The sequence below is a fragment of the Rattus norvegicus genome, chromosome 18, assembly GCF_021556685.1.
Source record: "Rattus norvegicus strain SHRSP/BbbUtx chromosome 18, alternate assembly SHRSP_T2T, whole genome shotgun sequence".
In the NCBI taxonomy this organism is placed as follows: Eukaryota; Metazoa; Chordata; class Mammalia; order Rodentia; family Muridae; genus Rattus; species Rattus norvegicus.
In genome coordinates, this window is record NC_141551.1 from 55,981,718 (window position 1) to 55,993,840 (window position 12,123).

The 12,123-nt window shown below is 44.9% G+C and overlaps 1 protein-coding gene across 8 annotated transcripts in view; it reads right to left on the minus strand.

Annotated features, from left to right (window-relative positions):
• Positions 1-809: 809 nt before the first annotated feature.
• Smim3 (small integral membrane protein 3) overlaps positions 810-12,123 on the minus strand; it is a 52,563-nt gene continuing 41,249 nt past the window's right edge. For 5 of the 8 annotated variants that reach the window (XM_087592258.1, XM_087592259.1, XM_087592256.1 and 2 more), the window contains exon 2: positions 877-2,162. In XM_087592258.1, the coding sequence (XP_087448384.1) occupies positions 1,973-2,155 (183 nt within the window). In that variant the 5' untranslated portion in view covers positions 2,156-2,162 and the 3' untranslated portion in view covers positions 877-1,972. 8 annotated transcript variants of the gene reach the window in all.

Sequence of the window (12,123 nt, forward strand, 5' to 3'; positions counted from 1 at the left end):
CACACTGACACACTCCAGGTTTCATTTACTTAGCATTCTGCAGAAGACAAGCATACACTGGCAGAGAACAGATCGGTGGCTCTGACTCAGGAAAAGAAAGAGCACACAGTATATTAGTGTGTTAGAACTACTCTGTACCCTGTGCCTGGTTCCAGCCCTCCTGTCCTCTTCCTCATGGAAGCCATGAGAGCAGCTATCCCTCATGGTCCCTCTACAAAGTCTGGAACCAATGCCTCTGTGCTTTCCCTGATGATGAAACTCTGAGCCAAAAGAAACCTCTCCTCCTTGGGTCAGGTACCTTGGTGACAGTGGTATTATAGAACCCAACAGACACCCCAAACAGACCAAGATGCATTCTTTACGGCAGTCTCCCCAGAACCCCTCCTGTAACGTTTGCCTCTTTCCAACAGTGCTATCCCTAGGATGATGATCTCTCAGCTTTGGCTTCCTGATAGCCTGCTCAGTCTTTAGCCCGTGTGACTGAACCCTCCCCTCATACTGAAGGAGCCTTGCAATCTCCTTGCTCCCACCTCTTCCTTCTCTGCTGCTTACACTCCTACTGAGCATCCTCCAGACTCTAGACATAGTACGTCACTGTCTAGGCTGATCCCGTCAACGACGGCAGCACGTAAGCCATATTTCGTATCTCCCAAGCCCTCACTCCAAACACAAAATCCTGCTAAAGAAGCTAACTGTAGTCTGAGGGAAGGGCCCTGTGGTATAGCGGTTGCCTAGCATGAACAAAGCCCTGAATGGAGGGTACCAGAACTGAAAACAAAACAAAACAAAACAAAACAAAGCAACACGGCTGAGTTGAATCCTTTTATCTAAGTTCAAAGTTCAGTAGGTGTTTTTCAAAGAAAAGTTTCACACACGCTCAGTGAGACATTTATTGGAAACTAGATTCATATATCAGTGAAGATCAAAGTAAGCCTCATTTGGCATGATATACCCCAATATCTATGCTATCTTCTGACATAACAATAAATCCCTAGATGACCCTGACTCCCGTATCAAAGGGTAAGCTTTAATAGTCTAGGAATATCTCTATATAAATATAACTCATAGCATCTAAAATAACCATCGTTGTTTTAAGTCAGGTCCAAAAGTCCTGGGAAATCTCTTAAAATAATAAGTACTTCAGACAGCTGTGGGAGTCAGAAGGGCTGGGGCTGTAGCTCAGTGGTAGATGCCTTTCCCAGCATGAAGGAGGTCAAAGTTCCATCTCCAGTGCCACAGAAGATGAATAACAAAAGATTGAAGCTAACTGCAACAAGGAAATCCTCTACTTCGGGTACATCAAGGAGCTGAAAGGCTGAGCAGAAAACTCAGCCGCCCTGAATCCCCAACATGGCCGAGAGTCAGCGCTAACAGAGATGGGGGGCTCCGTGCACAAAGCAGTCCTTCTTGCCAACTTTTCGACACTGGTACACAATAGTAAAGCTCTCATTCAGGAGCAGGAATTAGCGGAGACGTTTCTGAACTTATGCTTATCTCTCTCCCCTGCCATACTAGCTTTCTCCCAAACTGAGAAAAATGGAAGGAATGTCACTTTAAAAAAAAAAAAGTCTGATTTGCTGAAGATGGCCAACGGGACACGGGCTGAAGTTCCTCTTTCCCAGTCTCCGTCACCTCCTGTCCCGTCAGCAGCTTCAGGGGTCTTTGGTTCTGCAGAGCTTCTCCTCACACAACGTCTGAGTGGCTTCACTGCTCTCAAATAGCTTTTACCTCCACTGTCACGTGGTTCTCACAACCCTGTGAGGTAGGAAGGCAGGGGTCATGACCCATAGCTGAAAGCTAAGGAGCTTGGGACTCACAGAGTTAGGTCCCTTCTTGGGTCTACACTGTTGGCCAACAGCAGAATGAAAACTAAAGCACGAATCCAGCTCCCGGGTCTCCCCACTGTCTTTCTGAGAACGGGCTAGTGGGGAGACCCCTGCCCTTAACACTCGCCATCCCGCTGGCAAGGGTCTCAGACGGCCCCGTTGAGAACTGGATGAGTCCGCATTCGATAGATGATGACTGCCGTGGCCGGGCACAGGAACAAGGAGGTCATGATGACGACGGTAGCCAGGATGATGAGGACAATGGCCCAGATATCCAGGATATGCTTGGGCAGTAGGACATCCACAGGGGATTGGCTGATAGCATCCATGTTGGCCCTGGAATAGACAGGAAAGGAAAGTCAGTTTTGTGTGCCCTCTCCCTGCCTCCCTCCTGGGAATCAAGACTTGCTGGGATCCATAGTGATGATAACAGCATCATTTGCTGAGGAGTCCTGCGACCAAGCATATGCAAAACACTTTTTTAATATTTATTTTTATTACGTGTGCACTCGTGTGCACACACCTGTGCTCATATATGACTGTGTCTGCAGACACCAAAAGGGACTGTGAGGTCCCCTGCAGCTCGAGTTATAATTGGTTATGAGCCGCCTGACCTGTGTGCTGTGTCCCTCTGCAAGAGCAGCAAGTGCTCTTAACCTCAGAGCCACCTCTCCTGTCTCTCATGCAGAGCACTTTATGTCTATTAACTCGTTCTTCCCTCACACCAACCACCAACCCGATGAACAGGGATTCCAATAACTGTTCACGTTTTGTTTCTTGGCCTTTATCTTCAGTTGTTCCCACTTTTACGATGGAAATCAAAGCCATGTAGATGACACATCATCCATGTTTGTTGCTGTGTCACTCGCAATATAAAGGAAATAGAACCAGCCTAAACGTCCATCATCTGATAAATAGTTACTCATTGCACATAGCCCATATACACATTGGAGCTGCATTCAATGTTCTATTTAAAAAAACAGAATTATGGTATGTGTAGGAATATATGTGAAACCTTAAGATATTGCACTAAGTGGGTTAACCAAGGCTCGGAAAGACAATGTTACATTCTCTCAGACGGAGCACTACCAAATTCCTTCTATGAAGCCACAATTACTCTTATACCTAAACCACACAAAGACCCAACAAAGAAAGAGAACCAGACCAATTTCCCTTATGAATATTGACGTAAAAATACTCAATAAAATTCTTGCAAACCAAATCCAAGAGCACATCAAAACAATCATCCATCATGATCAAGTAGGCTTCATCCCAGGCATGCAGGGATGGTTTAATGTACAGAAAAACATCAAGGTAATCCATTATATAAACAAACTGAAAGATAAAAACCACATGATCATTTCATTAGATTCTGAGAAAGCATTTGACAAAATTCAACACCCCTTCATGATAAAAGTCCTGGAAAGAACAGGAATTCAAGGCCCATAGCTAAACATAGTAAAAGCCATATACAGCAAACCAGTTGCTAGCATTAAACTAAATGGAGAGAAACTTGAAGCAATCCCACTAAAATCAGAGACTAGACAAGGCTGCCCACTCTCTCCCTACTTATTCAATATAGTTCTCGAAGTCCTAGCCAGAGCAATCAGACAACAAAAGGAGGTCAAGGGGATACAGATCGGAAAAGAAGTAGTCAAAATATCAATATTTGCAGATGATATGATAGTATATTTTAGTGATCCCAAAAGTTCCACCAGAGAACTACTAAAGCTGATAAACACCTTCAGAAAAGTGGCTGGGTATAAAATTAAATCAAATAAATCAGTAGCTTTCCTCTACACAAAAGAGAAACAAGCCGAGAAAGAAATCAGGGAAACGACACCCTTCATAATAGACCCAAATAATATAAAGTACCTCGGTGTGACTTTAACCAAGCAAGTAAAAGATTTGTATGATAAGAACTTCAAGCCTCTAAAGAAAAAAATTGAAGATCTCAGAAGATGGAAAGCTCTCCCATGCTCATGGATTGGCAGAATTAATATAGTGAAAATGGCCATTTTACCAAAAGCAATCTACAGATTCAATGCAAACCCCATCAAAATTCCAATCCAATTCTTCATAGAGTTAGACAGAAAAATCTGCAAATTCATCTGGAATAACAGAAAACCCAGGATAGCTAAAACTATCCTCAACAATAAAAGGACTTCCAAGGAAATCACTATCCCTGAACTCAAGCAGTATTTCAGAGCAATAGTGATAAAAACTGTATGGTATTGGTACAGAGACAGGCAGACAGACCAGTGGAATAGAATTGAAGACCCAGAAATGAACCCACACACCTATGGGCACTTGATTTTTCACAAAGGAGCCAAAACCATCAAATGGAAAAAAGATAGCATTTTCAGCAAGTGGTGCTGGTTCAACTGGAGGTCAGCATGTAGAAGAATGCAGATCGATCCATCCTTATCACCCTGTACAAAGCTTAAGTCCAAGTGGATCAAGGACCTCCACATCAAACCAGATACATTCAAACTAATAGAAGAAAAACTAGGGAAGCATCTGGAACACATGGGCACTGGAAAAAATTTCCTGAACAAAACACCAATGGCTTATGCTCTAAGATCAAGAATCGACAAATGGGATCTCATAAAACTACAAAGTTTCTGTAAGGCAAAGGACACTGTTGTTAGGACAAAACGGCAACCAACAGACTGGGAAAAGATCTTTACCAATCCTACAACTGATAGAGGGCTTATATCCCTCTATCAGGGATATATGCAAAGAACATATGCAAAATATGCAAAGATCTCACGAAGTTAGACTGCAGGGAGACAAATAACCCTATTAAAAAAAGGGGTTCAGAGCTAAACAAAGAATTCACAGCTGAGGAATGCCGAATGACTGAGAAGCACCTAAAGAAATGTTCAACATCTTTAGTCATAAGGGAAATGCAAATCAAAACAACCCTGAGATTCCTCCTCATACCAGTCAGAATGACTAAGTTCAAAAACTCTGGCGACGGGCTGGAGAGATGGCTCAGCGGTTAAGAGCTCCGACTGCTCTTCCAGAGGTCCTGAGTTCAATTCCCAGCAACCACATGGTGGCTCACAACCATCTGTAAAGGGATCCGATGACCTCTTCTGGTGTATCTGAAGACAGCTACAGTGTACTTATATATAATAAATAAACCTTAAAAAAAACAAAAAAACAAAAAAACAAAAAAACAAAAAAACCTCTGGCGACAACAGATGCTGGTAAGGATGTGGAGAAAGAGGAACACTCCTCCATTGTTGGTAGGATTGCAGACTGGTAAAACCATTCTGGAAATCAGTCTGGAGGTTCCTCAGAAAATTGGACATTGAACTACCTGAGGACCCAGCTACACCTCTCTTGGGCATATACCCAAAAGATGCTCCAACATATAACAAAGACACGTGCTCCACTATGTTCATAGCAGCCTTATTTATAATAGCCAGAAGCTGGAAAGAACCCAGATGCCCTTCAACAGAGGAATGGATACAGAAAATGTGGTACATCTACACAATGGAATATTACTCAGCTATCAAAAACAATGACTTTATGAAATTCATAGGCAAATGGATGGAACTGGAAAATATCATCCTGAGTGAGGTAACCCAATCACAGAAGAACACACATGGTATGCACTCATTGATAAGTGGCTATTAGCCCAAATGTTTGAATTACCCTAGATGCACAGAACACATAAAACTCAAGGTGGATGACCAAAATGCGAATGCTTCACTCCTTCTTTAGAAGGGGAACAAGAATACCCTTGGCAGGGAAGAGAGAGGCAAAGCTTAAAACAGACACAGAAGGATCACCCATTCAGAGCCTGCCCCACATGTGGCCCATACATATACAGCCACCAAACTAGATAAGATGGATGAAGCAAAGAAGTGCAGGCTGACAGGAACTGGATGTAGATCTCACCTGAGAGACATAGCCAGAAGACAGCAAATACATAGGCGAATGCCAGCAGCAAACCACTGAACTGAGAATGGGACCCCTGTTGAAGGAATTAGAGAAAGGACTGGAAAAGCTTGAAGGGACTCGAGACCCCATATGAACAACAATGCCAAGCAACCAGAGCTTCCAGGGACTAAGCCACTACCCAAAGACTATACATGGACCGACCCTGGGCTCCAACTGCATAGGTAGCAATGAATAACCTAGTAAGAGCACCAGTGGAAGGGGAAGCCCTTGGTCCTGCCAAGTCTGGACCCCCAGTGAACAGGGTTCTTCGGAGGAGGGTGGTAACGGGGGGGGGATTAGGAGGGGAACACCCATATAGAATGTGAAGGGGAGGGGTTAGGGGGATGTTGGCATGGAAACTGGGAAAGAGAATAACAACTGAAATGTAAACAAAGTGGGGCTGGAGAGATGGCTCAGTGGTTAAGAGCACTGACAGCTCTTCCCGAGGTCCTGAGTTCAAATCCATAAATAAATATCTGAAATGTAAACAAAGAATACCCAATTTAATGAAGATGGAAAAAATATCCAATAAAAAAGAAAGAAAATATCACCCTGAGTGAGGTAACCCAATCACAAAAGAACACACATGATATGTACTCACTCATAAGTGAATAATATTAGGCAAAAACCTCAGAATACGCAAGACACAATTTACAGACCACATGAAGCTCAAGAAGAAGGAAGACAAAACTGTGGAGGCTTCAGTCCTTCTTAAAAGGGGGCACAGGAGGAAATTCTGGGACAAAGTATGGAGCAGAGACTGAAGGAAAGGCCATCCAGAGACTGCCACACCCAGGGATCCATCCCATATGCAGTCACCAACCCCAGTCACTATTAAGAGATGCCAAGAAGTGCTTGCTGACAGGAGCCTGATATAGCTGTCTCCTGAGAGGCTGTGCCAGAGCCTGACAAATACAGAGGCAGATGCTCACAGCCAACCATGGTACTGAGAATGGGGTCCCCAATGGAGGAGTTAGAGAAAGGACTGAGGTAACTGAGGGGGTTTGCAACCCCATAAGAAGAACACAATGTCAACCAACCAGACCCCTCAAAGCTCCCAGGGACTAAACCACCAACCAAAGAGTACACATGAAATGACTCATGGCTCCTGCCACATATGTAGCAGAAGATGGGCTGATAGGGCATCAATGGGAGGATAGGCCCTTGTTTCCTGTGAAGGCTCAATGCCCCAGTGTAGGGAAATGCCAGGGCAGGGAGGAGGGAGGGAGAGGGTGAGTGAGTGAGTGAGTGAGTGGGTGGGTGGTGGGTGGGTAGGTGGGGGAGCACCTTCATGGAGGCAGGGGGTGGGAGATGGGACAGGGGGCTTCTGGAGGGGAAACCATGAAAGGGGATAACATTGGAAATGTAAATAAAGAAAATATCCCATAAGAGAAAAGATAAAAGAAAAAGAAAGTGAGACTGACACAAGAGTAACCCAAGTTCGAGGCCAGCCTAAATTACACAGAGCATTATCTGAGAGGAGGTGGGAGAAAAAGGAAGAGGGAGAAGGAGGTGGGGGTATAGATAAGGAAAGAGAGGGAGGAAATCAGACATTGGCAAACTCCAAAATATTGTCTAAGATTTACATTTTTATTTTATGTATCTGAGCGCTTTGTCGTTTAGGTTTTGTAAACTGAGTGGTTAGGAAAGTAAGCACGAGGCCGTGGAGAATATCTGGGAGAGTAGTCCATCCAAAGGGAGGGTTAGCAATGGTCACCTTTTGGTAGAGTTCACCAGCAACACAAGATGCCTTTGTTTTTCGTTTCTATGTGCTGTTAGGCCATTTGAATTTTCTGACCGTGAGCGTGTATTGTAATCTCTTTATCTTGACTGAAGAGAGGAAAAATAGAATTGGAGGGGAAATTCTTTCTGGTCGGTAAAGGATAAGTACACTCGTGATTTTTAAATAAAATTAAGGCATGAGACTAGATCAGGAGTTGTCAAGTGATATGCACACTACGGACAGTAAGGATGACCTTGGGCTACAACAACAAAAACACTGCTTTCTAGGCCTTAACCCTGACTTACTGAGTCAAGAGTGGCTAGGAGACAGCTGGTCCTGTCACCCAGTAGATCTGAATACACGGCCAGGTTTGGGAGGCCCTGGACTCAACAGGCTCCAGGCAGAATCTCAGACCTTTTCAGCACTAGGATTTGAGAACTGGTGCCTGGGTGCACTGTAGCTCAGATCTGATGATGGGGCAGCCTCTGGCAAAGGGCCCAGCACCAGGACTGTCAGGCTGGGGCCTGGTGAGAAGGGAAAGGCACAGGGTACTTGACTCAGCGGTAGAGAGGAAGACACAGAAGCCTGAGTCACAGGAGACGTACATGCTCCAGACTCATGGGGGCGGAAGAAATCATTCTGTGGTCTCCTGATTGCATCAACAATGCCTGCCTTAGGCCAGAGGAACCCCGCACATAAGTCTTCCAGTAAGCCCGTTCACATCAGACAGTCTCTGGAACTTCAAATGCCAGAAATACAACTGCCCTGACTGATTTTTCATAAGCAAAACCTGCCACTTACAGTAAAGCAGGCTTTCGGGGCTCATCCACAATAGAAAATCGTGGAATCTGAAAGCTGCAGCCAGGTCCTGTTTCACAGAGAACACTTCTTCCGTGCTTTCCTGTCTACCCCTTCTGAAGCAAGCATTAAAGCCCACTCCATGGCGGAGAATCCATGCCTGGTACTGTATGCTCCGTCAAACAAATACTTTAACCATGCCCCTGTGCCTACAAAAGTGAGCAAGACCCGTAAATAAGCATTGTTTAATAACCTGAATCTGAGACCACACCAGTACTGCGCTGGTGTAAATGAAATCACAACTTTTGTGTATATGCAAGCATATGACACACACACAGTGTGCACAAGCTGCCACTTGTGCATGTAGAGTTAAGAGGCCATGTCCTATCGCCCTCCTCTATCTGTCCCCACATTACTATTTTGAAACAAGTTCTCTCACTAAAACTGGAGCTCACAATTTTGACTAGATTGTCCAGCCAGCAAGCTCCGGGCTCCTCCTCTATCCATCTCCTGGCTCTGGGATTAAAGGCATGCAATGCTACACCCAACGTCTTTTACCTGGGTACTAGGGATCTGAACCCAGACCCTCATCCTTTGGTGGCAAGCGCCTTAACCAATGAACCATCTCCCCAGCACAAATGAAACTGTTTTTAAAACTCAAAGTGTGGGCTGCGGACAAAGCTCAGCCGAAGTGCTTATCTTACGGGAACAAAGACCTATTTGATCCCAGCACTGAATAAACTGGGCACAGGGAGGAGACAGCCTGGAACCAAAGACTAAGGACCTGGGGAGGTGGGAGGGTCAGAAGTTCCGGGTCATCCTGCTCTGTAACAAATGAGTTAAAAGCCAGCCCCGATTGCATGAAACACTGTCTCAAAACAAAAACAAAGAAACAGAACAAAAAGAAAACTGGAGTGTGGAAACATCAGAGAAAATGCTTCAGGAAGACAGAAAAAAGGATCCGTAACTTGAGTTCCTGTTCCTCCACCGCAGGGATGAATCAAATAGCTTTGAGACCAGAGGTTCCCATTCCCTTCACTGGCACAGTATAAATTAAAAGGAGCACTAAAACAAAACACAAAATTTACAGGATCTAAAATTAAAGTTTTTCCCTCCTAATAAAAACTCTGTCACTTCCTGAGCCACTGTGGGAGAACGGTCAGGCACCACATGGGCAGGGGTCAGGTGTACATTTCAGTCTTCTCTGTCCTTGAGTCTGGAGTCCTTCAGCAGGCCTTTTCTCCCCATGTAACAGACTATCAATACAATGAAGGAAAATGCTTGCCCCCAGGGGCTGGAGGGTGCTCAGTGGTTAAGAGCACTGACTGCTCTTCCAGAGGTCCTGAGTTCAACTCCCAGCAACCACATGGTGGCTGACAACCATCTGTAATGGGATCTGATGCCCTCTTCTGGTGTCTGAAGATATAGCTACAATGTACTCATATACATAATAAATCTTTAAAAAAAAATATGCTTGTCCCCTGGAAAAGAACTAAACAGATAACATTCAGCGTCCTTAACTGTATGCTAGAAAAACTTGAAGAAAAGTGGCAGGCCCTCAGTCTCTGGGGCTGGCTTCTGTCTGACCTCACCTTACATCTGGGTTAGTAACTGGTTCCTTATGACTGCAGAAAATGTGTATTTTGGCACATCTAATGAATAGCAATAGATCAATTTCCTTATCACCTACTTCACAGACAAACAGCTTGTAATTTCTGATTAATGGTTCTCGTTGGAACTTGGTCCAAACCATTTACGTCACAAATTTAATCCTACAATTGATAAAAATATGAAGTTCCTATGACTACACGCAGTAAACAGCACTCAGTCTCAGCTGCTGTCATTTTGAACTAGCAAACTTGATTTACCTCATGAACAAACGATAAACTTCAGCATGCATTCCAGAGCTGCGCACTCAGGAAATGCCATTAACCCACTGCCCGCCAGGCAGAGCGGCACACACCTGCGATGCCAGTGCTCCAAAGACAGAAGCTGGAGGATTGGAAATGCAAAGTCAGCCTAGGATACAATGTTTCAGAAACCAGGCAAGCCCGGGAACAGGCAAGCCGGGGAACAGTGCTGTTTACTACTCTGCACAACACCCCTCTTCTGATAACGCACCTGGTAGCCTCAGACCCCTGCCCCCACTTCCTGTGCACAGGAACCCCGCCAACAATGCACCTAGTAACCTGTTTTCAACCTGGGACCCCAACCTGCATCGAGCTACACACACAATGGACAGTGGAATAAGTTTCTTTTTTCTTTAGCAACCATCGAATTTGGACAATTTGCACTTATTGCATTTAAACATATTCCCAATACATGTAGGGCTGACCTAGCCTGAACTGGTTTAGGTGCATGTTCAACCTTTCAGTCACCTCTGCGCCTATGTTCAGTGTGCTGCTAAGCCTGTATATTGGATTTTCACTCCTAACAATGCGGTTCCAGCATTTTGATTTGGTTCTATAAGAAAATCTGGTATACTCTTTCTCTTTCACATTCCCTGGCAAACTTAACAATCTTGAATTAAAAAAAAAAAAAGTAGTGAATATTGTTAGTGTGTTTAAGGGCCCAAGCCCGCCTGGAGTGCAGGCAGGCAAAAGCAGTCTTGAATACCTGCCTTTGTCTCCCAAGCGCTGGCTTACAGGCATGGTGCCATGTCTCAGACAGCTGGTTATTTTCTGTTGTGTTGGTAGTTTTGTTCTTGCTGTACCCTCTCTTTTGCCTTTCTGGATGTTTTGGTTTTATGCTGGACATTGATGCTCTTGCCCCCAAGAAGATGCATTTGTTTGAGGCAGTTACCTGGAGGTACCTGAAATCCAGATTAACAGGAATTTGATTTTAGGAACCATGCTAATTCACAGAGGCCACAATTTCTGAGAGGCCTGCTGGACGTCCAGCTCACTCCTAGCCCCAAGGGCTCCAGTTCCAGTTTCAAGGCCTGGCACTCTGTCTGTCTAGGCAGCCTTGGCTGGGCTCTGGCTCCCTGCTCGCTTTCCCTCCCACCCTGCCAGAAGCACTTCTCGGTCTCCACTTTCCATGAGGGAAAATGTGACCCCTAATGCCAAGCTCACCTCCTTTGATCTCTGTTCTTTCCCAGATGGTCTCCTGGTAACTCCTTATTTTGTTCAGTTTTAATGCCTCTGAGCTGATTTTCCCCTGCCTTTCTAGTGTTTAGAAGAAGCTGTTTGCTCATCAGAACTGGAACTCTTGATAGTTCAAGGTTGTTCATCTCTTAGAGAAGGCTTTTGGCCAAAACAGTAAGAATCCATGCTGCACTGGGGAGAGCGCGCTAGAACTGACCTAGGCCAGCTCGTACAGTGGGTCACACTGCAGAGGACAGGAGTGGGGACCAATGTGGGGACTCTGCTAACTTCTAAGTCTATTTATCCTATTGCACACTCTGGAACCAAGGAAGCAACCGCAGGAATAGTCTAGGGACCCACTGGACCTACTCTGAGTCAGACATCAGTCAAAACTCCATTAATCACCTGACCTCCATAAGACCCTACTTTAACTTGAAGGCCACAATGCTCCTGAGGTCTCCTGGAATCACTGTTAATCCAATAGACCCCAGATTGTTTCCTTTCCCACAAGTGTACAGTTACCTTGTAAAAGGCCATAGGTCCCTCTGTGGAAGGACCAGAGAAAGGCTAACAGGAAAACCTTTAGGTGTCTTAGCAAAGTTCTTCTTCAGACTTCTGAGCTTTAAGATCCCTGCCTGGTTAACTTCTCTGGTTTCCACCGCAGGAAACGAATCTATCCAGTGTAGGATTTTGTGAAGCTTTTGTTAATGTATGGGCCAAGGCTAGTTAAAACTTA